The sequence below is a fragment of the Sebastes fasciatus genome, chromosome 1 (genome assembly GCF_043250625.1).
Source record: "Sebastes fasciatus isolate fSebFas1 chromosome 1, fSebFas1.pri, whole genome shotgun sequence".
Lineage (NCBI taxonomy): Eukaryota > Metazoa > Chordata > Actinopteri > Perciformes > Sebastidae > Sebastes > Sebastes fasciatus.
The window spans coordinates 29,149,016-29,176,054 of record NC_133795.1 but is presented as its reverse complement, the minus strand read 5'-3'; the positions used below and the strand labels follow the sequence as shown (position 1 = coordinate 29,176,054).

The following is a 27,039-nucleotide window of genomic DNA, read 5'->3' as shown; positions in this document are numbered from 1 at the left end:
CACAGTGAGATATACAGCGTATTAATTAAACACTGGTAACGGATCGGTACTTGGTATCGGCCCAGGTATTGCTATCGGTATCGGGACTGAAAAAGTCGGATCGGTGAATCCCAAAATAGGCTGTGTCAAATCATTCCAAGGGACATACATGAGGGAGCAACCAGGGTATACTGGTCTGAGCATATGGGTACATTTTCTGTTTCTGAAAACATTTGAGGCAAGAAATAGGCATTACAGTAACAGAACATTGATTAATATTTGATCAGCGCTGCCTAGTTTGACCGTTTGAACGGAGTTTGCGAGTGATTGACAGCTGCTCAGAGACGGCAGACTCCAGCTCGGCTCTGATTGGTTGTTTTCTTCTGGTCTGTGAAATCTTGCAGATGCCCTTAGGAGCACCGGAGGACACAGAGGAACATGATTTTTTACATGTCTCATGCACTACTGTCTTAAACTTCAACTTTTTTTAATCATATTTGCTCCATTTCGACCCACTGCAGACCTAGTACGTGTTTGTGTTTTTTTCCCCTTTCATTTAGTGTGTTATATCGTTTTTTTTGTGCATGTCAAAGGTCTGCAAAGTTACAAAGCCCAATATATATGGACTATACATATATAAATATATATAAATAAAATGTACTTTTTATCCTATTTGATCCATTTCTACCCACTGCTGGCTGCTTTAACGTCGAGAACAACTCTGAGATGTAAATTTCCACTTTAACTTTTATCAGACACTCCCATCTGCTGGATGCTTGGAGTCATTGTTTTACATTTGTCTAAAAAATATATATATAATCCATTATGATTCTGTTCCACATTTCATTGGCTATTCTATTGCAAGACTGTTTATTCAGTTTTTTTTATTTTAATTATTAAATCATAGTCTTCATAGCCTTTGAACTGAAGAGCTGTATGACAGCCCAATGATGGCCTGCAGTCATTTCACGTGGTGGAGGAAGTAAAACGATAGAGTGAACAATCAGATACTTAAAGAACATAATTTCACTTCTCTTTTTTTTTTACAACTCAACAACGTAAAGTTTCAGATCCTAAACGGATGGGCGGAGCACAGCGACTCTGAATCGACTCTTTAAAGTTACCTCTTCCTGATCTGGAGTCAGTTTCACTTTCCGTTCTAGCAGCTGAGAAGTGAGAGCTACGGACGCCTCGGCAAGAAGAGGGAAACTAATACACGAGTTTAGTCTTCTGTTGGCTGTGATTTTACCTCCGATCGGCCCTATAAACAAGCCATCTTACCTAAAAGTCGACTAGAGGAAGTGGGAGTTGGAAGCGGACAGAACTTCAACAACAACAACACGATCCGAGAAGGTTGGATATGTAAACTCTGCTTATTTACAACTCAGTTTAGTCATAACTGCGGTGTCAGCGCCATATATAAACATGTTGTGCTGCTACCTGTCGTTTCAGGTCTCACTATGGAGTCTGAAGTTACACCGGGAGGCGATCTGCAAGAAGGTGAGCGACTCGACTTGGTTTCGATTCTGTTATGAGGGACCTCATGCTGATATATATGACATGTAGGCCTAATTAACTCATGTCCCAATGATTAATAATCTGTTTTATATATATATGTGTGTTTCAGAGGATTGCTTTGATTATAGTCATAAACGTATAACACAAGTCCCACTGAATTAAAGTAGGCAAACATTATCTATTTATTGTTTTGTTCAGCTTGAGCACTCAACATGCATGTGACAGAGGGATAGAGAGTAAACATAAACCACATAATACACCAAACAGTGCCATCCAATGGTGTACAGCCATCACTGTTGAGAGTAGTGTGTTTTAGGGATGCACCTATACCGATGCCAGATAGGATATTGGGCCGATACTGACTCAAATATCTGGTATCGGGTATTGGTGACAATGGGACCGATCTATTCAATTTAATTTTATGTTTATATACTACATACATTATATATTGTAATTTTAATTCTTATTTAAGTTTTGGCCAATTTGTTGCTGCATTAAAAATTTTAATTTAAATTTTTTTTTTACCAAGTTGCTGGTGTACGATTTATTATTTTTAATAATAAATAACAATTAAATAAATATATATCTATGTATTTATTTGTTACATTTTGTTTTTACAAAGTCAAGCCTGATGTTGCCTTACATATAAAAAGAATGATCCCAGTCATTTCCACACAGTGAGGCATACAGCTTATTAATTAAACACTGGTATCAGATCGGCACTTGGTATCGCTATAGCTATTGGGACTGAAAAAGTCAGATCGGTGCATCCCTATTGACAATAACATGAGCCACATGAGGATAGCAACTGTTCCCTTAATTGCTCCTTGTGCTGCAGCCGAGGAACTGGCCATCTCTCTGAGTGAAGCCCTGAGCGGCGGGGACGCAGAGGAAGCAGTCAAGCTGTGCCAGAGACTGTCCCAACTCTCTGTCCCGGTGTCTGTCAGCGTCAACAGTCAGGCCTATCCCCAGGACCCAATAAGGTAAGGTGGGACACAACAGAACTGTGTGTATGCATGTGTCTGTGTGGGACTTCCTTATTTAGGCTAAAATGTTTCCAAAACAAACAAAAATAAACATGAACCTTGTTGCTCGTGGGGACGAATTTTCGTCTTTTCAAGGGCAGTGTTTATTTTTTAGGGTGGTGTATGTTTTGAATTTGGATTATACAGTATGTCATTAAGAGAGTGAAGGTCAAGTGTGGCAACAAGAAATGAACAACGGAAGTGTGTGCGTGCGTGTACTGTATGTGTCTGTGTGCGGTTACTACTGTTGTTTGAAATCTGAGAATAAGAGGAGGTTGGATGCATATTCAATATAAAAATCAAGGCTCTATTGTTGTGGCTTCAACAGGTTACGTGTTGGAGTGGAGGATGCTCAGTCGGATAACTACATCCCAGTGACTGTTGTGGTTTCTCCTGACATGACAATTGGACAACTTAAAGACAAGGTACTGGAACACTTATATTAGATGATGTAAAAGCCTTTTTCATTACTTTAACATCTAAAATATATTAAAGGTACTGTTTGTAACTTCTTACACTTACACTCTTATAAATAATTGCGGGTTGGTGTCCCATGCGCGCTCGCGTGTGGCTACGCTGTTCCAACACAAACTACACGGAAGCACCAAAACAGCAAAGTTATATCTAGTGAAGCCCATCTTGCAAAACAGTGTCAATTAATCCTGCTCCAGCCCCCTCGACCGCGGCCAGAAGATGCAGGGGAGACCGTAGCTTTGGTCTCCAGGTCCGGAGTCGATGCTGCTCTGCTCCTCTGCCTGCCTTCACTCACACACCACCGTGCTAGTTCTCACTCGCTATCTCGCTCTACCTCTCGCGTGCATGTGCGCACACTACACACCGCAGAAGAGTTAGTTTAGCTCTAACCTTCATATGGTCAGCTAACATTACTGCCAAGCAGGTGAAACATAGAGTGATATTGTGGTTTTAGCTGACGTGTGCCTCACTGTGTTGATCGATGCTCGTTCATGTATATGTAGAGCAAGCGCAAGCGCAAGCAACAGGACGCTGACTTTCGTTGACTTAACGGCCAAAGGTGCTGCTGTTAACAAGCAATTTCTGATTCTTACAAACAGTCCCTTTAAGTTACAAACACGTAAAACTTATTTCTAAAATATTACCTGTTTCTTTCGTGCTTCCTTTGTATCCTTTGTTATCAAGCAATATACTGTAGTATATGGTAATAGGTCAGTAGTCATCTTTTATTGTGTCTGAAGTTTTATATTGTTATTGTAATTCTTTATAGCATGAAATGTAATTTATTCTGTCATATACAGATTTGTCTGTGTGGCTTTATTTAGATGCATGTGCATAAACACAACTAATGTGCTTCAACGCTTTCTGTAACAAATGTTAAAATCAAAATGTCATTGAATTATCTGTCTATCCTGTGTTCACAGATAAGCCATGACTTTGGGTTCCACCCTTCAGTGCAGCGCTGGGTGATCGGGAAGCGGTTGGCTCAAGACAGGGAGACGTTGTACTGCCACGGCGTCCGTCAGGACGGAGACCAGGCTTTCCTGTTCATCCTCTCGGCCCAAGCTGCCCACCTCACGCGGCACCAACACAAGCTGGACCAGGAGCAGCAACGCATAGACGGTCAGTGACACATACACGCACAGAGATCTAGTCTGAAAAAACTGTTATTTTCTTTGTCATTTAATTATTTTTTTCAGTCTGTCAAAAATATCGACTATTGAATACTGACTCTTAGCAACCTGAGTGCAAAGTGATGAATGCACTAATTTAACTGCTATCTACTCCCACTATTTATATGACTCTTTTTCATCAGCAGTGCCAATTTTAATATCTTTTGTTAGTTTTTGTTACGAAATTGAATAACAAATTACTTATGCAATACTTATTATTTGATCAGACATTGCCTAATTAATAAGTAAACAAACCAAAGAAACGGTCCAATCCTACGATGCAAACGATGTGTTTGTTATTTGATACAGACACATATACTGAAAATATATTGAGGTTCAATGCCCACCTTGATTACAGGTGGGATTAACAAGTCAATTTACTGGTTAAAGTGACGTATTATGGCGTGATAATCTGTTCTCAGGCATTGTGGACTCGATACAGCTTTTTCCCAGAGGGCTGGGCGGACTAGGTGGTGAGAAGACGGCTCCTCCTCCAGAGGCTCAACACATTCCTCCTCCTCCTCCTCCTAAACCTTTGGTGTTTCCTAAACCTCAGGTCAGAATACAACCTCTGACATCATGTCTGTAGTGTGACTGAGCCTGGAAGTGTCTCCATACTGTAACTGTACAAGCATATACTGTATATCTGTGTTTGTGTGTAGTTTGGCTGGATCTGCGCTATGTGCACGTTCTTGAACAAACCAACGCGTCCTGGCTGTGAGATGTGTGGAGGGGACCGGCCAGAGGATTACCAGGTGCCTGACATCTACCGGCCAGACCAGCAGGAGGTTCTTCGAATTCAGCAGGAAAGCCTGGCCATGCTGCAGTATGAACAGGTAACAGTGCTAGGATTCCTGAAATCTTGTCAGCCTGATGACAAATTTATACCTAAATTTGACGTGACCGTGATCACCTAGACCTATCACCACATATGGTTGTTGTGTTGGGACCGATCGACAATAGACCTGCAACACAGTGCGGCTGGTGTTTTAGCTGGAGTCGTCTTTGTATTTCTAAAACTTGAATCGTTTATTATTGAAGTCATAGTTGTCCTCTCTATTTACATACATGAGGAAACACCTCTCAATATAATGCAGTCCAATACAACACCATCGCTTACTATGGCCTCAATGCTGGATCATATAATTGCATTAAAGGGTAACTTTGATCATTTTCAACCTGGACCCTATTCACTCATGTTTTTGTGTCTAACTGACTAATAGTGAAAACAATTTCTGAAATTGGTCCAGTATTGAGAGAGAGTGCGCTGTAGACGGCAGCTGCTCACAGGCTGCAATACGGTGCTATTGGGGCAAGCTGGCACCATCATTTACGTCCACTAAAAGTGCTTATTTTTTGCCACCGACAGGCTCTTATTATAAGTGTCTGAAGTCACGTTCTGAAATATGGCGAGGTGACGTGTTGCCAGAAGACAACGGTGGAATAGTGGAATATATCCATGGTGGAAACGTGAGTGCCAGCTGTGCAGTTTGTTGTGTTGGAGAACAGAAAGCGTAGCTTAGTGTTATCTAAAAGATTTTCAATGTTATTGCTGCATATTTATTAAAGCCAGAGTATACGGATATTCAGATTTCCCAAAGAGACTTCTCCTTGAGCGGGACTTGGACACAATAACAAACAGATGGAATAAGTGAAAGGTAAGAAAAAGGTTTTATTTATCTGTAGAGACCTTTCCATAATGTTGTCAGACACTTATAATAACAATCTGAGCCTTTCAGTGGCAAAAACAAGCACTTTTAGTGGACGTAACGTGACATTGATGCTGCTCACTTGCTCTCGCAGCTCGTTTCGTGGCTGCCAGCGTTATCTCTTAATACTGGACCAATTTCCGAAATTGTTGTCAACAATAATCACCTAGAAACAAAAACATGGGGAATTAAAGTCCAGGTTGAAAAATACAGAAGTTACATATTAACAGCCCTATGACAGTGTAAAATAAAACTGAACATTACAGGCATCACAAAACTAAACTTTATGGCAGAACAGTCGTATTGAATTGCATTTGATTGTACTGACATACACAAAAAAATGGCTACTGAGTGTATAGTAATCCAGGGGTTTGTTGTAAAAGATTTTTACAGTTTTTCCATTGTGACACATTTTTGTAAATATAACAATAATAACAATATCGCCATACTGATTTTTTTTTTTCAATTTGCACACGTTTTGATGACTTGTAGATGAAAATGTGTGCGTAAGTAATTTCGTCATTTATCAAAAACATGATGCACCGATTTTGGAAAGTAAAAAAACAGAAACTTGATCTGTGGTGACCTCAGTGGTCTCTGTGTTTATTGTGGCTCTTTTGTACAGAAGAGGAAGTTCAATAGTTGAACTAACATTGCTTATGGTATGTATGATAAATGCGGAACCATTAGATGACATTTATACACTACACAGCCTAATAGATTGAAGTATGGGTAAGTAAACATAACACCCCTACAGAGTAGAAAAAAAGAGTGCAGAAGATGTTTTTGGTGATGCTCATGGAAACTGTTAAAGCTGATGCCAAGAGCTTTTTGTTTTCGACAGGCTGCAGCAGTTTCACTTTCCATTTTCTGGAAATACAGGATAAGGGTGTTGGTGATTTGTAGATAATCTCTGTATTGTGACTTCCTGAAGGCTCAGCAGGAGGAACGAGAGAGGAATTTCCTGAACTTGTTGGCAACAGAAGAACAGAACCTCATCACCAACGCCACAGAGGCAGACTGTCCCATCTGCTTCGCTCCCCTGGAGCCAGAAGAGGGCATCGTGCTCAGAGAGTGTCTACACACCTTCTGCAGGTCTCACACAGTTCATCATTTTGTAGCTTTGTCATGTCTTAAAAGTGATCAAAGTAATGCATCTGCTTTCTGAAAGGCTACAATGGCCACATGCATGCCATTATCTGCAAAATGTCAGTATTTAAAGCATTTATTTATTAGTATTTTTCTTACGTGTGTGTGTGTGTGTCCTTGTTTAGGGAGTGTCTAAAGGGGACAATAGTGAACAGTCAAGACGCTGAGGTGTCCTGTCCTGAGACATGTGACAGCAAGCTGCTGGACCGAGAAATCAAAGCGGTGAGTGTTAAGACTGGAGAACAAGAAACTTTCAGAATGGGTGGTCAAAAAGTCAAAATCTAAAACAAAAGGGAGAGTTGGGACACGCTTCAACCACCTTGCAAGGAAAAAAACAGGCCTGTCTAGTGCTCTCAGAGCAGGGATATCTAGTATCAAGAGAGACTTCAGAGATTTGGTCCAAAGTATACAGGAGCACACGGATATGATGCAACAAACTTTATCAGAGAACTAACATATCAACGGCAGGTTCGTCTTTAGTCGTGAGTCACATTCTCTTTAAATAACCTCCCCTGATCAGGTACTGATTCAGCAGCACAGGCTGGACAGATAGGGAGGGTTGTTTTTCCAGCCTGTCTGCGGAATTAGTCCCTGATTAGGGGAGGTTACTCTCTGTACTGTTTGACTCTGATGAAGACGCACCTGGCGTTGAAACGTTAGTCCTCTAATAAAGTTTGTTGCCTCATATCCGTCTATCCATCTCATCTAACAGTTGATGGAAAATAATAACAGATGAAAAATAATGATAATCCAGAGAGTTGCATATTGTTGTGCCTGTGACCTTTGACATTTCAGTTGTTTCAGTGCACAGACAAAGTCCTTTTTGCTTAGGAAGGTTCATAACGGAGTGAAATGACCCGGAATTATCTAAGTATCAGCCATGATAAGAGCTGTTCTAATTCTCTGAACGGAAAGGAGCTTCAATGCTTCCTTTATTATCTCCTTTAGCATAGGACACACTGGACCGTCCTTTACCAAAGGAAAAGAGAGAATAACATCCCACAATTTCTTGCGGCCGCAGCATTTAAAGCGACGCACCATTCGGCCGTTCCTGATAACAAACAAAATATTTTCATACGCTCATACACTAATTGGGATTCATGTTAAATATGAATTGACAGTGGCAACCATTTCGTTTTCCCTCTATTTTTTAATTAATTATTTATTTTGAACATGTAAGTAAAAAACAAAACAAGAATAACAGATAAAATTAACATTAAACATATAGCAAACTTATTAACAAATAATCAACATAAATAAATATTACATGTCCGAAAAGAGGTTGGAAGAAGTATATGGTCCTAGCCCTTCTCCATAACTCGAACAATTAACTCAATATTTATCATATATTCCTTTTTTTATTTCAATTCCAACCTTGGTAATGAAGTGATATTTCTCACCTGTTGTCCATGTTAGGTCAGATAATCCTTTATTATATGTTGATGTAAAGTGTTCCAGCAGTAGAAGGACCTGTGGTATCTCTCTTTCAAGTGAAGGAGCCTGTCACTGATAGACCTATTTAACAACGCACGGAGGAACCTTTTGTAGTCCATCTTCAGACCATTGTAGTTTCACCACGGCAGACTCATGTCACGAACATCCGCCGCCGTCGCATCATCATTGCGGAGCCTAGTGAAAGTGCAGCCGGATTGTCTTAATACCGTGGTTGTCTTTTCCTAAGTCCTTCTGAATTCTCCTTCTCATCTTTCCTTGGCCTCAAAAGTGGTTAGGAAAAGACCTTAGGACGTCATTTTTTTTAACTTTTCGAGCGCAGTCAATGATTACAGCACAACATGTGTGATGCTTATTGTTAATCTTAATTATTTAAGAAAATCCTGTCAAGTAAAAAAGAACTTTGCAACATGTTGAGCAACAGAAAATGGCAAATCTACAGTAATAAATGACAAGTCAGTCAGTGTGGGTGTGGTTATAGTAGTATTAACTCAAGAGAAACCTCAAGAGCCTTTAACAGGCAGCAGATAACAAGTTCTCTATTTCTTTTTCATAAAGATAACAACCCTACAGTATGTACACTCATACTCTCTCTCTCTGTTACCATGATCCTGGATACAGCTGCTCACAGAAGAGGAGCACCAGCGGTTTCTGGAGTTGCGTCTGAGCATCGCAGAAAGCCGCTCGGATCACAGCTTCCACTGTCAGACTCCCAACTGTCGAGGGTGGTGCATCTACGAGGACGAAGTGGACGAGTTCCACTGTGAACTCTGCGACGAAACCAACTGCATTCTCTGCAGGGTAATTTTTCTGACATTCAATATATTAACTCTCACTGTGTAGTGATAGTAGAAGCCGAGACATAAAGGGGGTTGTGTGTGTTTGCAGGCCATCCATAACGACATGAATTGCAAGGACTACCAGGATGACCTGCGCATCCGAGCAGAGAACGACCAGGCGGCTCAGCAGACTAAGCAGATGTTAGAGGTAGGTCAGCCTTAAAGCTGCAGTCTGTTGCACTGTTGGATGAAGTTTGAACACTTGTGTGCTCCTTGGCGCTTGCAGGTCAGTGTGGATCTAGAAACACGTGTAACAGTAGCAACCCTTACGACCTTGTATTAGGGCCATTGTAGGTAAAACAATTACGGAGCTGGCGGAGGGGGGTTAATATTCAGAGAAAAAAAAATGTTGTCTGAGTTTGAATTTCATAATCTTGCAAATTTGTGAGTTTTTTTTTGTAAATTTGCCACTTTAATCTCAGAGAATATCCAATGTTTTTTTTCTCTTGTAAATTTCCGACTTTAATCTCGGAAATTCAGAGTTTTTTTCTCGTAATTTAAAATTTATTTTTTTTAACCTACAATGGCCCTAATACGCCGTCATACAACCCCTTTCACAAATAATATATATCACATATCACCTCCTGTGTAGCACTACTGTTATGCACTACTACTGCTACGGTAGCTAAGTGCTCCATTACATCCTGTAGGAGTCAACTAAAACACTGGTAAACATGAAAAGTTCATATTTTACTACAAAAAAGCCATCATATAGAACTTATTATTTTATGATGAAACATGAATATATATGGGAATGCTTACTTCAAATCCTGCTCAATTAATGTTTACAAAAAATACTTTTATACGTTCCTGCTCTGACCCTCTGACTTAGTTTGTTGCACACTCTATATTTTAATATCCATTTTAATAGGTTTTTGGCTACAGGAACACCTCGGGTGTCTTTTTAAAATCACTATCAATCATCTTGAATTGCATTTTTGTACCGCAGGTGTTGATTGTCTAAGTAGTTGTATTATTTGTGCATTTCTCTCCCTGTGGCTACTTAACATTTGTACGTGCTTTTTTCACTGTATTTCAACATATAGAGCCTGCTAACGAACGGGGAGGCCATGAAATGTCCACGGTGTGACATCATCGTCCAGAAAAAAGATGGCTGCGATTGGATCTGCTGTTTGATGTGCAAGACGGAAATCTGCTGGGTCACCAAACAAGCTCGCTGGGGACCAAATGTAAAAAAAATAAATATATATATTTATATATTCACTTGCACGCGGAACGGAAAAAACACTTTTTCAGGAAAGTAAGCGGAAGTGTTGGAACTGTGCATGTGACTTTTTCTTTTGATGTGTCTTACAGGGCAGTGGCGACACATCTGGGGGCTGTAGATGCCGAGTCAATCAACAGCCTTGTCATCCCAACTGCCAAAATTGCCACTGAGGGAAGAAGCACACTAATGAACACACACTCACACACACACACACACACACACACACACACACACACACACACACACACACACACACACACACACACACACACATACAACGCTGGAAGCACATGCAACGTCTGAAGAACCTCAGCTGATGTTTAGGCTCTTAGCTTAATGCTGTCTACATGAATGTGTTCTTTACTTACTTTTAGCCTTATTCTCAATGGTGTAGTAACAAGACGCTGTACAGGAGTACGTTGTCTTGTCACTGAGGCACGCCTTTCTCCGCTGGTGTGGTAAAAATGATGTGATATAAATGCTACACACAAGCTCTAAAAACGGCCAGCTATATCTTCTACTTCTCTTCAGCTGAGGATGCTACCTGTCAGTGTGAGAAAATAAGCTTTACTGGGATCTTTTGCTTTTAATAATACTCTGTTTCCATGAATTAATGCTTAATGTACATTTTGACCTCTGGCTACTGCTTTCATCACAATTGAGTTTGATGAAGCCAGCGATCATGTTGCTTTATTTACTTGAGTTTAATTCAAAACTTGAAATAAATATAATTTTTTTTAATCTTTTTTAGACAAAAATGCAAAAAGGGCCAATACTCAAAATCAGTATATTAAACTTTCACCCCACAGCTAACAACTCCATAACTGATGAATTCCCATTGTTCATACCTGTGTGAGGTATGGTTACAATTAATTAAACTACAACTAACTATAATGCTGATTCATGAATATTTGAATTATTTCATTCCGTCATTCAGTCCATACTAGAACTAAAGACAAATGAGCGTTAAGATTGCTGGATACCAAAGTGACATGTCTTCCTAAGTGAACTTGACCAAAATTTGTATTTGTTTTTAAAGTTACCAGTGTATGTTTTGCTGTTTTTGATAAGTGACTAAAATATGAATTTGTTATCAATGCTACAATAGCAATGGATTTTCTTTCAGTCGAATAATCAAACTGTGGTGAAGGATGTTGTTTACATTGAATGGATGTGTACATAAAGCAAAACAAGCTGCTCTGATGCACTAATTGACGTTGAAGTATCAGTTTGAAATACGACGCGTGGACAAATAAATGATGCTGTATTTTTGGCAGGTGTTTGTACAGTAACCAATGTGCATTACATATGCAATATATTTTGTTTATGTCTTGTATCCATGAAGTTTGTTGGGCTTTACTTTGGGGGTGCACCGATACCAATATTGGATACCGGGCCGATACTGACTCAAATAGCTGTATCAGGTATCGGTGACAATGGGGCTGATCTATTCAATTCAAATCTACGTTTATAGATTATATACATTATATACTGGAATTTTAATTCCTGTTTAAGTTTTGACCAATTTGTTGCTGCATTAAAAAGGTTTACACTTGAATTGTAATTACTGTTAATGTTGAATATTTTTTCCCAAGTTGCTGGTGTACAATTTATTATTTTAATAATAAATAACAATTCAGTAAATTTATATCTATATATTTGTTACATTTTGTTTTACAAAGTTAAGCAATGTTTAAGTCAAGCCTGATGTTGCCATAACAGAATGATCCCTGTCACTTCCACACAGTGAGGCATACAGATTATTAATTAAACACTGGTATCGGCCGATACCCAAAGATCAGGTATCGGTATCTGGACTGGAAAAGTCGCATCGGTACATCCCTACTTCACTTCAACGTTTTTTTTTGTTTTTTTTAAGTGACAGGCCTCAACTCCAATAAACTGGAACCAAAGCATACAGTAGCATGTAAGCATTATTGTAACACAATGAAATATGTTAACATTAAGCTCAAAGAAAAACTCGGCTGAGGAAAGTTTAGCCAACGTAGTGATGAGCCTCACCGTACAGCTGATTCTGAAATGTCCTAAAATGGCCCATGTACCATTATTAAAGGAACAGTGTGTAACATTTCTGGGGATCTATTAGCAGAAATGGAATATAATATTATTATATATGTTTTCATTAGTGTATAATCACCTGAAACTAAGAATCGTGTTTTCATTAGCTTAGCATGAGCCCTTCATATCTACATAGGGAGCGGGTCCCAGTCCGCCATGTTTCTAGCCAGACAAAACACTGGCTCTAGTGAGAGCCTTTCGTGTTTTTACGTTACCTATAGGCCACCGCAGTTCTGCGACGCACTTGTGAAACTGCGGTAACGTGAGCCGGAGAGTGCAAAACTGTGGTACCGCCAGCCGCCGTCTGACTTCCATCGATCCTAAAGTAGTGTTATTATGGTAAGGATGTCCTCACCACGTCACGTCACCACGGTTTTGCACTTGGCGGCTCACGTTACTGCAGTCTCGAAAGGGAGTAGTGAGTGGAGGGGTACTCCGTTAGTTGCAAGACTAGATGCCGCCAAATCATACATGACTTTAGTTAGATTCACTATTTGCATGTAATATTTACAGGTTCAGGTGGATCTTCATCAAATCTGAAAAAAAAAAAAACATCCTTGCTGTATAAAAATGGTATTTAGTTGTAAACCAATATAGTGCAGATATTAATACCAGAGTACTTTGATGTGACAATATGTACAAATGATCAGGTACATATGAATAACTGTCCAGACAAATACATTGAATATTATCACTCTAGTTTATTAGCATTCTCTTGTACATCTTTACATTAGTATGACAGTTTTATTATAACAAAATAAACATAAAAGGCAGATTAATCATTTAGTGCAATGACAACAAATGAAAACCACTGAGTGCAGAGTACATGGTGCATATTACAATAGGACTACACCTCAGGCACCATGTTCCAGGTCACCTTCATTCTGATCAGTTTGTAGATCCACTACCAGCTGAATCAGTGGTTCACCACAAAGGCAATAAACCAATCGACTATCATATAGGAACAGGATGCCCTTGTCCTAATACAGCATCTTCTCTTAACTTGTCACTTCAATGACTTCACCTGAAGTGAGATGTTTTTAGCTGACTGGTTGTTGTGCAGTACAACGTAGCTGACCTAGAACTAAGTCAATAATTCTGTAGATTTTCTGTTGAGCAAAATACATTATAAAGATTACAGACAACCCAAATTCACTATCTCAGAACGAAGTGCTCTGACACACTATTTCCTATGTATTAATCTGATAAGAATTGGCTATTCAGGCGTGTGCCACACAACTGAAACCTAAGTTATTACTTTATATATGTGATTGAATGAAAATGACTGGAATGAGCTGGACCGCCTCGGAAATGAAAACGCTACACTCAACGCAATCCAACTTACTAAGTGGCATGTGTTAAAGCTAAATTCATGTTTTAAAAAAAAAAAAAAAAAAATTGGATAGCATTCATTTGAAGGCTGAAGTGCTTTTTTTTTCTGACAGGAGCACCCTTACAGCAGGAGTGACAAAAGCACCTACCTATCAAAACTCATTTTCATTGTGATGTTGCAAAATGAATGCAGTCAGTGCAAACTAGGTCCCCCACTGTGCCAACCCAAAGACTACAGTATATATCTCCTTCATTTCACTTGTGTATCTGATATTTTCTGTTACCAGGCATTGAGTGAGTGAGCTATATGTTGCTAAACTATAAAGGAGAGATTTAATCATCTACTCCAGAAAAAAAGTGATGCAGAAAGCATACCCTAGTGATTAGAGGCCATGAAACACAGACACATTTTTAAGGTTGTGCAACCAAACAATTCAGTGAGTAAATAATTGAAAAGCTCAAGTAGAGTCAGATTTGTTTTACTTCCTGGACAAAGCTATACTCCACTTTGGGGCCGAATCCTCAGAAGTTTAGGGATACGAAAGGCTACAATACATCTACTTTGATAACACCAGTAACATTTTGTTTAAAACTTCTTACAGATATGTGTAGCTGACCCCCAACTATGAGCCAGAAATAAAATGTCGTCAAGGGTGACAACTGTTAACATGTTTTAAAGATACTCGGTCCCAGAAAGGAAGATTTTTCTTGACTAAAAAGGCGTATTTGAAGAACTTAAGAACGGGACAAAATGATCTAAAACATAATAAAATGATGACCTTAAAAAAAGGTACCCGTGTTTCATGACCATCTCTCTATACAGCTGCTTACATCCCTATAAATTAAGAAACAGTAAATTATACAAAGGATTCTAACAATCCTCTATTTGGTCTCAGTCCAGGTATCAAATAGATAGAATAAATGGGTTGCGACCACACGCACACACGCACGCACACACACACACACTCTCATACATTCACCCCAGCTTTTTTAATTGGCAGCAGTTTCAAGTGTCGCGAGTCCACCAAGCTTTCAGCATATACTGTATCTCTGTGAGCATAACTCAATATTCAGATTATCCTAATACCAAATATAAATACACTTTAATGACACCATTAGTAATAGTTCTTAGAAAAACAGTCTCTTCGTTATAACAGGATGGATGCTTTGTTTCAGAACACCAGCAGTTGTTGCTGTTATAATAGCAGGGTTCATAAAAAGGACCTTCAGCTGGAGACTTAGATGCCCCACATAGGATGTTACCACACATCCTAGAAGAGGAAAGAGGAGCGTTAACTAGTTCAGTTTAGAGAGAACACTCCAGACAGTGTTGTCGACTGCGTGTTTGTGGTTTCATTAATTAAATGGTTCGTGGGAAAACAGACCCCACCAGCTGGATTCAGTCATATGTCGGAGGTATAAGAGGAGCAGTTCAAGGAAACAAGTCCAGTTTGGGGGCCCACTCCAGGGCGGTGTTGACCACAGCGAGAGCCGCCGCCCCTAAAGCCACCGTGAGACCCATGACGGCCAGGCGAACCAACCGCCGTGCCGTTGAAGGTTGGGCCACGGCCGCTACAGCGTTCGCCGCCGAACTCTCCAGCGCGGCCTGTTTCTGTCTGCGTCGGCGACGGAGAACAGAGTCTGGTCGCTGTTGAGTGGACGCAAGGTCAAAGTCCTTAAAGGTAGAGGCTGCCATGCTTAGGAGGAAAAGAGACAGATACAGAGAGAGACCAAGACAAACAGAAAATGAAAGTGTTAATGAAAGAACGGTGAGAAAACCGCAGTTGAGAAGTAGAAGAAAGTGATTATTGTTATATACAGAAATATTGATATTTCAGAGTGCAAAGGTTGTAGCAGAGATGTGAGTGATTGCTAGTATCTGTAAAGGCAAGGTGGAAACCCTAAAGGCCCTGACACACCAAGCCGACGGTCGGCCGTTGGACAGTTTGGGGCCGTCGGTGAGCCTAATTTTTATCGGTGTGTCCCGCACTTTTGGCTCTAGTCTGCCCGTGTCAACGTTTTTTCGATTCAACATGCTGAATCGGCGGCGGACCTTGTCGGTGAGAGATATAACTCTGATTGGCGGTTCAGCTTAAACGAATCAATGCAGAAGAGAAACGTATGTGAGGAAAGCAAACCAACGAGTAAAGTCGAGAGGAAAAACACAGACTGCTCTTTTCATTTTTCATCTTCATGTCATCTGATGTAGGGCTGCACGATTAAGGCCAATATGATAATCACGATTATTTTGATCATTATCGAGATCATGATTATTTATGATGATTATTCATTGATTTTAGGGTCAACAGATATTTTTTAATGCACTTTTTAACATTTAAATAAATACTGCTTTCACTTCCATGTTGTGTTACATTCCTGCTAATGTACAAATATTTGCATCAGAATAAGACTGATCCTTATTCAAAGTGCATCTCCTATAATCAAAAGAAAATTGTACCAAAACTTTTTACTCAAAATTAAAGGGACTGTTTGTAAGAATCAGAAATTGGTTGTTACAGCGACACCTGTGGCCATTAAGTTAACGAAAGTCAGTGTCCTGTTGCTCGTCCTGTAAGCGAGCATCCGTCAAAACAGTGAGGTGACACACGTCAGCTAAAATCACAATATCACTCTATAGTTCACCTGCTTGGCAGTAATGTGAGCTGACCAGACGAAGTTCTCTCCATGAATCAATGCTGATCCTAGTGTTGGCTTTTCCTGCTTCAGCCTCTCGACCGGGTTCAGAACAGGGGAGACACCGGCCAGCACCCGGTCGGAGACACTAACGTTTCTCGCTGCGGAGCCCCGTCACTTCACAAGACACGGGAAACCTCTGTAGGTCTGGAGGAGCTGCAGCATTTTCTGCACAAACATCCACTGTACATTCACTAAATATTCTCAGAGCTACTAACTCTTCTGCAGTGTGTAGTGTACGCGCATGCACGTGAGGTGGAGCGAGCTGAGTGAAGGCAGGCAGTCAGAGGAGCAGAGGAGCAGAGTGCAGCAGAGACTCCGGCCCTGGAGACCAAAGCTACGGTCTCCCCCGTGTCCTCCGACCGTGGCCAACACTGTTTTGCAAGACGGGCTTCACTAGATAAAACTTTGCCGTTTTGGTGCTTCCGTGTAGTTTGTTTTGGGGGTCTGAGTCTGAACAGCGTAGCAACACGCGAGCGCGCATGGGACACCGACCCGGATTGATTTATACATGTAAGAAGTTACAAACAGTCCCTTTAAATAGCAGCACTGTTTTCACCTTCACATTGTGCAAATCTTTGCATCAAAATAAGACTTAAAAATGATGTTCTTCACCTGAGTTTAGTGCATTTTTGTTTAAAACGAGTAATATGCAGTACATTACTCTTCTACTCTGAACTGCAGCCTCAACATTCAGTTACGTTTTTCACAGGCTGCCACTGTAAGGTGCACGCGCAGTGGTGTGGCAGCTCCCCAAAAGTGAAGCCAAAACATCTTGAATGCCGGCTGGCTGTTAGTTTAGGAAGCACTTGATTTAATACGCAGCGGAGTTTTCTATGAGTGGAGCACGCATTTCAAACGTCAATATCGCAGTCGATCTTGTTCATTTAATTGTCGGAAGCCAAAATTGTGATGAATAGTCGATTAATTGTGCAGCCCTAATCTGATCATTTCAATACACCCATGTTTTCACAACGACATGGCCATCTGGAATAAAGCCAAGTGGTGAGTGAGAGTGGTGGGAAAATGGTCGGCAAACACCGCTTTGTTTCATGTACGTATCATAACAACGGCTTGTATATCTGACGTCTCCGGTCTTCCGGTTTCCCTTTTTGAATGACAAATACAGACTACCGCGACCTGCTGGTAGGGAGATAATTTCATCTCTCGCAGGTGCAGAATGCACGTGGTAGTTGGCCGTTGGCTGTAGTCTTTTGCGGTGTGTTTGAGTGCAACTTTTTTGGCCAAGACAAAGGCAACATGAGGCGACTCAACGGGTGGCCTTCGTCGCTGCTGGTTCTTTGATGTCGGCTTGGTGTGTCCCCAGTTTAAGGAGTTAAGTACCTGTCATGTGAAGCAGCCTCTCTGGCCAGTTCAGAGGGAGGGAACTGGACAAAGAGGTCTCCCGCTCGGCTGATGAGTGTCTCATATGGTAGGTCCTGGGGAATCTGAGACAATAGGTGATGAACCATGGCCATATCGCATTCACAATCCAACACTTCCTCTTCTCTGTACAGTACAATCTGCAAAACAAGTACCAATAAAACATAACAGGCACGTTTGTTATTAGACATTGATAACTGAACAAGGCCGTGGTGAGGAAGACTTGTGAACGTCTGGTGAATCTTCACTTTGATGAATACAAGAATAAACTTGATGAGCCTTTGTTGTCTTTACTATTAGAGATCTTGGTAAAGCTTGTATGCATGGACACGTCATACCAAAAACTTAAAAGAGGACCATGGGAAGAGGCAGACAACGTATGCAGCCAAGGCCAGCTCCCATCTTTGCTTATCATTGGAGCTGGGACTTCTCTAAGGCTTTATCTTTATGACCGGACACCCGGAGTCTCCTCACGCAAAGTGTGTGAAGGGTGAAGACACTGAGGTATGCAAAGCCGCATACAAAAAGAACACCTCCTCAAAGCGTAACCTTTGTCCTCTGACTCACACATCAATAAATGTAGCTCATAAACATGTTCTAGTTTATAACTGATTCAGCAGACTTACGTTCATGTACTGTAAATGAAAGCTGAGTTTCTAAATCAGTCCCTCTGAAATTGCACACTAGGAGAGCTGATTATACGGTAGGAAACTCACCACAGCAGCAAAGTAGATGGGCATCAATGGATGGCAGGCCAGGAAGAAGTCATACAACCGGACAACATGGCGGAAGTCGGACAGGACGTGGCCAAACCAGGTGATCAGCCAGCTGAGAGCGAAGACTGTCCCCACCTCAGCCCTGAGAATCAATCGATACACGGCAGAGATCAACTTACATTCAGCACACAAATCTGTAACTGTGTGCTCTTGCTCCACATCAGCGACAAATGTATAGCATTCATTATTAAAAATGGGAGTTATGCTATGGTATCTGGAACTGAAAGACATAGAGGGCAGCAGTCATGTGTTAGCCCTCAAAACGGAGGACTTAATGACCTTTGTTGTAAAGTCTTTACGGACGTAACTCGAGCTGTCGTAATAGGATCAGTATGCTGTAAGTGCACAGTCACCCTTCTCCTTCTCTTACAACATTACCATTATCTTTAGATTTGAGCATGCTGAAGTTTAACAATAATTGTTTTAAAACACTTGGAAGAAGACCTTAACAGGGTACGGCAGGATTCACATCGAACAATACTGCTTCAGATAACTAAACTCACTTGTTAAGAAAAAATGGATTCATTTAAGACGGCAGACACACCGGTGGAAACAATTTGTAGAGAAGATATAAATGGTATTACATTTCATAATGAAAATATGCATCTCCCTTGGGCGCTGTGAATGGGGAGGATGCGTCAGCCCTGGTGTAAAACCTGTTCCACAGCAAATATGCAGATCATAGGATAAGATTTCAGATGATCTGCTGAGCCAACCCTTAATGGGAGCAGCCGTAAGACGAACAATTATTTTCCAAACCACAGGGAAAGCTGTGTTGGGTATGAAGCCTTTTAATATTCATACTGTTACTGCAGTAATTATTGCTGCATTACCTTGCAAATTATGTTCATACCGCATATAAAGTGAGAATGGATTTCTCATTTTGCGAAGTTTCATGTCTTTCAGCCGGCGGCTGCCTCGCTGAACTGCGGCGCCTCTAATGCCTGCGGTGGCCACACCGACAGCGTTGATCTGCGGCTGCGCTGCTACTGAACAGCCTTGTCTTTCTACATAGTTTGCCTTTTATAATGGCCATTTCATTTCATAATAAATGTCATTGCTATTTATTTCAGACAGAAAAAGGTTAAGAAGCGTGTGCTCATTTGTAAATAATAATAATCCATGATTAAAAGCCAGTAATACATTTATGAAGCCCTGCAAGTCACTGCATTTTCCACAACTCTGTCCTGCAAATATTTCAGAATAAAAGCCTTGTGTTAACAAATGCAGGAATTCTGTGTACAGAAAAAAAAAATGCTAGAGGGCTTTTATTTTGAAATGGAAACAGGAAGTGTTGAGTTAAAAATAAATATTTACTTTTTTCCATGTCTGTGACATATTCTACAGATATAGACATCAAAACTGTAGTAATGGGCGGCTGGTTAGCTCAGTCGGTAGAGCGAGCGCCCATGTATCGCCAAGGCTCTGTCCCTTGCAGCGGTGGACCTGGGTTCGAATCCGGCCTGTGGTCCTTTCCGCATGTCAATTCTCTCTCTCCCCCTTTCAACACTGTCCTATCAATAAAAAATGCTTAAAAAATGCCCCCCAAAAAAATAACATTTAAAAAAAAAAAAAAAAAAACTGTAGTAATGTTGCAAGTATGATGTCAATATACAGTCAAAGGAACATTTTCACTGTCTATTTTTGCTGCGAACCACGCAACTGACACGTGTGTGGCTGCTCTAACCTGTTAACATGGACAGCGAAATAAAAAGCAAGAGGTTCCACGACACACACGTGCTGCTCATGCGTCCTACGTGGCCCGGGACTAACAGGTATCCTCTAACGAGAGATAGAAAATCATTTGATTTGGCCTGTTAAAAACTAAAACATCAGAGAGTCTTACTGTTGCATGAAGTCATGCACCTCAGGGTTGACCCTCTCAATGATGGGCATCAAATAGTTAAGAATGTGCTTCGTGTTGTCCATGGTAGGATCCATGAAGTCCCTAAAAAAGAGGATAAAACAGAGAGTACTTTCAGAGTGCACAATAGACCACTGTTGAAGGAGGTGAAGGAGGGGGCAGGGAGGGAGGGAGAGAAAGGATGTTTTTCATTCCGACATGTGGACAGATAAAGAAACAAAACTGAGAAAATGGACCTTTTTATTGCTATTCTTTTGCTAGGGCAACATCTTTGGTCCAAATGTACTTCCTGTGAGCTAGTGCATTGACAAACATTGCAACAGGAAATACAGAAGGAGCCCATTTAGAATGTTTATGTTGTCAAGTATTAAAATGTCTAGGTAGTAGAAGTAGTAGTAGTAGTAGTAGTAGTAGGAGTAGTAGTAGTAGTAGTAGTAGTAGTAGTAGTAGTAGTAGTAGTAGTAGTAGGAGTAGTAGTAGTAGTAGTAGGTAGTAAAGTAACAAAGCTGCTGCAGATTAAACATGTTAAGTACCTGAGGTGGTGCGTGGAGAGCTTTTCCACAAGAGCAGTAGCAAGGCGCTCTCCCAGGACCAATAAGAAGGTGACAACAATATCATGGTATCCTTGGTAGTAGTGCAGCTGGGGGTTGCGTTTCAGAACTAGGAGGATGATGTCAATTAGTTCTTCCTGGAGACCTTCCCGCTGCTCATCTGGCATACCTGCACAATTCCACCCAAAATAAAATACATCTGTCAGTTTATAAAGGCCACTACATCAATGACCCCAAATATGTAAAATGTAAGAGGTGCAGCAATACCAATTTTACATAACCAATTCAGTCATAATTTGTTCATGCTGACTTAAACTGGTGGATGATTAACCGATGTAGAAACAGTGCTTGTTGTATTATATAGAAGATAATAAGGAGCATGAAGGGCAGCATTCACTGCTGGTTCACCTACCAGTCAATCAAACCCGCCAGAAAGATGAAAAACAAACAAACAAATAAAAAATAAATTTCAGGAAAAAAAAACTAATTGGTACAAATTCTGCACTGATTGAAAAGTGCAGTACAGTATATTAATGCTAAGGGTTTTTTTCTTCCAAAAGTAACAATAATAAATTCCACAGTTTTATTTTGAAGGCAGATTTCTTCCCACCAGAAAAGCTTTTTTTGGGTGCAGCTCCTTGAAGTATAGATACCGTATGTGTCCAAGACAAATTTCCTTTGGGGCAATAAAGTATACCTTATCTTATAGTGTTACATTGATAAACATGACCTTTGAGTATGCATACTAGTGAGATGGACTGGCAGAGATTTGAGTACTTCAGAGTTGTGACCAAACGATGATATGTGAGAATCATACAGTCTGAACTAATTTAAAAAATAAGTTATGCCTAGCAAAGTGAAATCTTATACCTACACTTAAATTGAAGCATTATTGGCGTTACAGAGCTGTCCGTCAATGTCTGTTATAAACGTCGTCGTCTCTACCGCAATGCATTGTGGGATATTTATGCCGCCGTAGTGTCCAGCGTTTGCATACTCTGAAATTTCACTGGAAATAGTATGCAATTTGCATACTATTGGCTTCATATTATAGTTTCGAACATACTAAAAAATCTCACACTGTTATCGTGTATAATTTACATATTAGTATGGAATTTCAAACGCAACCTGTGTGCCGACTTAACTACAAGCAAAAGTAATACTAACGGCAAGTAGTGGCTAAGCTTTGACATTGCATTGCTCTGTAGGATAATACATAGATTTACGTAGTAAATTAGATACATACGTAGATTTTCTTAAGTGAAGGACATTTAGTCATTTGCAAAGGCAAGTGGATGGCTTTATGAAAGAGCTGAAATGACTGTTAACACAACTTGTCAAAAATGTTGCATTTGCCATTGATATTGAACTCATTATAACAAGTAAGGGATAATGTACAGCGAGCCGGTCATTATTGTGAAATATACCCCGACAGGGCGATGCTGATGCGAAGCGGAGGGGTCTTGCATCGCCCTGACAACAATGATCCGCTAGCTGTACATTATCCCGCTTATTACACTGCTACTTGTTTAAGAAATTAATAATTTGACACAAAAATAGTCCGCCAGAGTCTGAGATCAGAACTGCATCCATAACGTTCTGTTATACATAGCAACGGTCTGCTATAAAGAAATAACAGACCGTAGAACGCTGTGATTGACCGATCAGAATCAAGTATTCAGCAAAGCCGTGTAATAACACAAATTATCAACAAGTTCCAAATTAAAACTAATCTCTCTACCCCTGAGCAAATATGTTGTTTTCTGTCTGGTTCAAACCACCTTGATTTACAAATTATAAGTTGCACTTCAGTAAATTTAACACATTAACTTGTAAGTCAAAATATCTACATTTGGTGCACAGGACTGGTGCACTGCCTGGTAGTGTGTGTTCATCTGTAGCTGTATCAGTGGTTTCTGCAGGAATACACATACAGCAGGGCTTCGTGAACCCGTTCCCTGAGCAGGTATGGCTTCTACTCACCAGGTGGGAACCGCCGCAGCGAGCGCTGGACATCCAGCAGCACCTGGTTGTAGTCCTTGTTATTCTCCCGCTCCACCGTTTCTGGACAAGACATGAATCACAATCAGCATTACCATACACTAGTCAAATACTGTATAAGATAAGATAAGAAGAACCTTTATTAATCCCTGGAGGGAAATTCAGGTGTCAAAGCAGCAACATCAGCAAACAGAGTGAAACACAGGAGAGGTAAAGGTATACAAAGATTATAAAAACAATAATAGAGATATAAAAGATACAGAGTGAATGGGTGAACATAGTGTGTACAGTCCGTCAATAAATAAATATAGTATGTACATATGTGCAGTCTATAAATTGGTATATAGGATGTATAGTGTAAAGTGTAAAGTGCGCCAGTGGTTAGACTCCAACATGGTTGCAGATAGTGCATGTTTAAAGGTCTTAAAGTCCTCATAGTTCTCATGTGGGGGTCAGCCTTGGTTGTGGAGCCTGATGGCTACCAGCATGAAGGACTGACCCAGGCGCTTTGTGTTGTGCCGAGAGGGGGGGGATGAGTCTGTGGGAGATCTTGCACCTGCCAAGCCTCTATATGTTAACATTTGCCATGCATAGTGGGAAATGGAAGGTATGTGTGATCAGATGCTTATATAGATATGTAGTCTACAGTGTATATATATTGCTTGGTTTGTGCATATGTAGCCATGTAAGCCATGGTACCTGGCTCTTGTTCCAGGACGTGAAGAGGCACGTTGAGAAGCCTTGGCCAGACTTGACAGCGGATCTCATCAGTCAGCAGTCCTCCTTCACTGATAGCCATCCTCCTCAGAGCAGCCACATCCACTGGACTGGCACTGAGGGCCTGCGAGATGTCCGCAGTCTTCCTCTTCCGTCTGCTGTCCCAGCCTGAGACACAGTAAACACCCATGATCACCCAGAATGAAGACAGCTAACTACCGTTACCTTAGCGACCATATGGCACACTTACCTTGTCTTCCATTCGCAGGTGACGAAGCACCAGCTCTAGCTTTACTCATGTTCTCTCTCTCGATGTGTCCTTGTTAGATTACATTACCTGCCATCCTCCCTTTGCTCTGGCTAACCTGGATGTAGCTGCGTTAATCAGCGAGGCCAGCCTCACACACACACGGCCTGTCTGACAGGTAGCTCACCAGCTATCAGTGTTAGCTAGTTATCAAGCTAACAACACTACATTGCCCCGGTAACGACACAGCCTTCATCACCCGGATACTACAGACGAACTGGTTACCAGTAGGAAACGCCGCGTAATAGCAGTACAGGTTACTCCGTAGACCGCTGACAGGGCTCCATGTTTACATGTTTACATGTTTACATTGACGGAGGCGTTAGCTTAGCTAGCTTGCTCTGACTCAATGATGACGTAGCTCGGGATGATGGGAGGCGGTGACGCGGATGGGACGTCACCGCCTGGGTTTATCAAATACTAATTACTAACAACTTTGACTGGAAGAAAGTTTGGTCCTTACAAAGATCCTTCTAACAGAACTGCACTTAAGAGACTGTTCCTTTAACAATATTTTTAATTTTTAAATTAACTATTTATCACGTAAAACATAAAATATATTTCTAAGATCACCGTTTACCATTCATGAGAGTCTGAGGACAATATACTTTACTCTATGAGATACTATCTGCTATTCTTATTGTCTTCTTTTTTTCTTTTTTCTTTATGTATTTATTTGTATGTATGGGTATGTAGGTATTATGTGTATGTATATGTAGGTATGTATGTGTATATATGTATACATATATATATTTATTTTTACGGTCAGTTTAACCACTGTTATTTTATGTAAAATGTCCCTTTTCACCCATTTTTATAATTCATTTATTTTTATTTATTGGTTTTGGGGGAGGGTGGGGGGGTCTGACTGTATAGAATAACTGTTGAACATAACATTGCTGTGAGCCTTCTGTTCTGAAAATACTAAAAATATGTTGAAAAAAAAAAAAATTAACTATTTATTCTATTCTATTTTTAGAATACTTTTAGCTTATTATAAGTGCTCTTAATTATTAGTTAATTATTTTATAGTTTTCACCAATTGTTTTGCACTGAATTTCTGAGTGGTGGATGTAAGAAACACAATTTCGTTTTTATGTGGAGCATAAAAATGACAAATAAAGGAATCTTGAATCTTGAAGATAAAGTAAAAGAGGTGTCATTTAAGTTGATCCACAGATTCTATCCAGTAAAACATTTTTTTAGAAAAGTTAAAGAGTGACATAGATGTAAATTGTTTCCTTCTGCAAATCACATCCTGAAACTTGCTCTCATTTATTCTGCTCCTGTAAATTTACATGTGAATTGTGGAAAGATGTCAATAATTTTATACTTGTTAACATTTTCTCAGATTTTGCACTATACTATATAAAATATTATATTTGGTTGCTATGATTACACTGACAAAGACAGTAATGCATTTTTTCTTATTAATTTAATTCTCGTCAAGTTCCAGATTCACAAGTGTAAATTTACCAAAAAAAAGCCTAATTTCTTTGTATTTATGAAAGAAATGGAACTATTTCTGTCAAAAATTTCCTCCTCACAAAACAAAACAGCAATGAAAACATTGATTGTATGCAATATCTTTAATGTTTTTAAGTGAAATTATTGTCATACTCTCGCGTGGTCTCTTTTTTTTAAATTTTATGTTGGTTTTGTTTCATTTCTGTTGTCCTTTTATGCTTGGCATAGCTCTTTGTTTATGTTTTCGCTATGCTTCTTCTGTATGTAAATGTTTTTAATGTTTTCTGCTGTTACTATGTATACTGCCATTTTGAAATAAAAAAATAAAATAAATAACTACAACAACAATAATAATAATATTAATGACAATAATATCGTATTATTATTATTAGTATAACAGTTAACTAGTTGAATGATTAATCTATTGATTGACCGATCGATTTAGATTGAGTATTTTGGGCATTTTCTCCTACTTAATTACTTCCACTCTTCTACATTCCAGAGGGACCATCCCCAACTCTATTATATGCTTGATTAGAGGAATTTTAACAAATCCTACCCCTATCACACCTCGTCTCCCACAACTTTTAGTTGGTGGCTGTGACTTTAATGAAATCAAAATCCCAAACAAAACAAATGAAATATGTTTAATCACATCTCATACCCTATAGTATCTTACAGAAACTCAATTTCACAAATCTATCAGAAAAATACTATTCACATGTTACGAACTAAATATTTAAAATTCCCCATAACTCCCAAAGCAAAAGAAATCCATTTTGAAATATTAAATGGAGTGTATCACCATCCATCCAGTGATTTGTTGCGACAACGATTTGGAATTGAAACCACTAACTGTGTATTTTGTGATGATACTGAAACTACTGATCATTTATTTTTTCATTGTATGTATTCTGGAGCTTTATGGCTTATTGATATACATGACAGGCTTTTCCCAAAAGTTTCTCATCTGGGAAACTTCTCTCAAAAGGACATCGTTTACCAATAGGTTTCACTTTCATATACACACTATATGAAAGTGAGTGAAAGTGTGTTTTCATTCTAAATGAAACACAGAATGTTTCCACAAAAGTCTTACATAAAAGCCCTTAAAGTCATGAAAAACAAAAATGCTTTGAAAGTTCCTAGCATAATAGAAGAATATGAATTACAGGTACAGCCCTAGCCCTTAATATAATTTATTATTATTTTCATGTATAATTTTACATATTTTATCTGTTCTCGTTCTGTATGCACCTTGGCATTTTACTCTAATGCAATGATCTATGAGCCATGTTGTTTGTAAATCTGAATTTGTTCAAT

The 27,039-nt window shown here is 39.8% G+C and overlaps 2 protein-coding genes across 3 annotated transcripts; one reads left to right on the top strand and one right to left on the bottom strand.

Annotated features, from left to right (window-relative positions):
• Positions 1 to 1,127: 1,127 nt before the first annotated feature.
• Positions 1,128 to 12,193, top strand: rbck1 (RanBP-type and C3HC4-type zinc finger containing 1). The gene is made up of 13 exons (XM_074641853.1): positions 1,128 to 1,332; positions 1,432 to 1,479; positions 2,336 to 2,480; positions 2,851 to 2,947; positions 3,920 to 4,118; positions 4,591 to 4,724; positions 4,831 to 5,004; positions 6,812 to 6,972; positions 7,152 to 7,248; positions 9,100 to 9,279; positions 9,367 to 9,465; positions 10,364 to 10,507; positions 10,635 to 12,193. Exons 2-13 carry the CDS (start codon positions 1,440 to 1,442, stop codon positions 10,713 to 10,715), a joined length of 1,551 nt encoding a protein of 516 aa, XP_074497954.1. The 5' UTR covers positions 1,128 to 1,332; positions 1,432 to 1,439; the 3' UTR covers positions 10,716 to 12,193.
• Positions 12,194 to 14,007: 1,814 nt separating this feature from the next.
• Positions 14,008 to 24,642, bottom strand: tbc1d20 (TBC1 domain family, member 20). Of its 2 annotated transcripts, none has more exons than XM_074641831.1 (8): positions 24,193 to 24,641; positions 23,925 to 24,110; positions 23,208 to 23,288; positions 21,207 to 21,393; positions 20,656 to 20,757; positions 18,750 to 18,891; positions 17,995 to 18,173; positions 14,008 to 15,653 (listed from the first exon to the last, which is right to left on the bottom strand). In XM_074641831.1, exons 1-8 carry the CDS (start codon positions 24,239 to 24,241, stop codon positions 15,389 to 15,391), a joined length of 1,191 nt encoding a protein of 396 aa, XP_074497932.1. In that variant the 5' UTR covers positions 24,242 to 24,641; the 3' UTR covers positions 14,008 to 15,388. The 2 variants fall into 2 exon arrangements, with proteins under 2 accessions (XP_074497932.1, XP_074497941.1); XM_074641840.1 differs by lacking the exon at positions 14,008 to 15,653 and adding an exon at positions 16,630 to 16,818 and having other exon boundaries at positions 24,193 to 24,642.
• Positions 24,643 to 27,039: the final 2,397 nt, after the last annotated feature.

What these genes read in the sequence shown, in the direction of transcription:
- rbck1 (XM_074641853.1), top strand. Translation starts at nt 1,440, where the DNA reads ATGGAGTCTGAAGTTACACCGGGAGGCGATCTGCAAGAAG. An exon ending in TGTCTACACACCTTCTGCAG is followed by an intron (nt 6,973 to 7,151) that starts GTCTCACACAGT and finishes GTCCTTGTTTAG; the next exon opens with GGAGTGTCTAAAGGGGACAA. An exon ending in AAGCTCGCTGGGGACCAAAT is followed by an intron (nt 10,508 to 10,634) that starts GTAAAAAAAATA and finishes TGTGTCTTACAG; the next exon opens with GGCAGTGGCGACACATCTGG.
- tbc1d20 (XM_074641831.1), bottom strand. Translation starts at nt 24,241, where the DNA reads ATGAGTAAAGCTAGAGCTGGTGCTTCGTCACCTGCGAATGGAAGACAA. An exon ending in CCATCTACTTTGCTGCTGTG is followed by an intron (nt 18,174 to 18,749) that starts GTGAGTTTCCTA and finishes CTTGTTTTGCAG; the next exon opens with ATTGTACTGTACAGAGAAGA. An exon ending in GAGGCTGCTTCACATGACAG is followed by an intron (nt 15,654 to 17,994) that starts GTACTTAACTCC and finishes TTTCCTCCTAAG; the next exon opens with CATGGCAGCCTCTACCTTTA.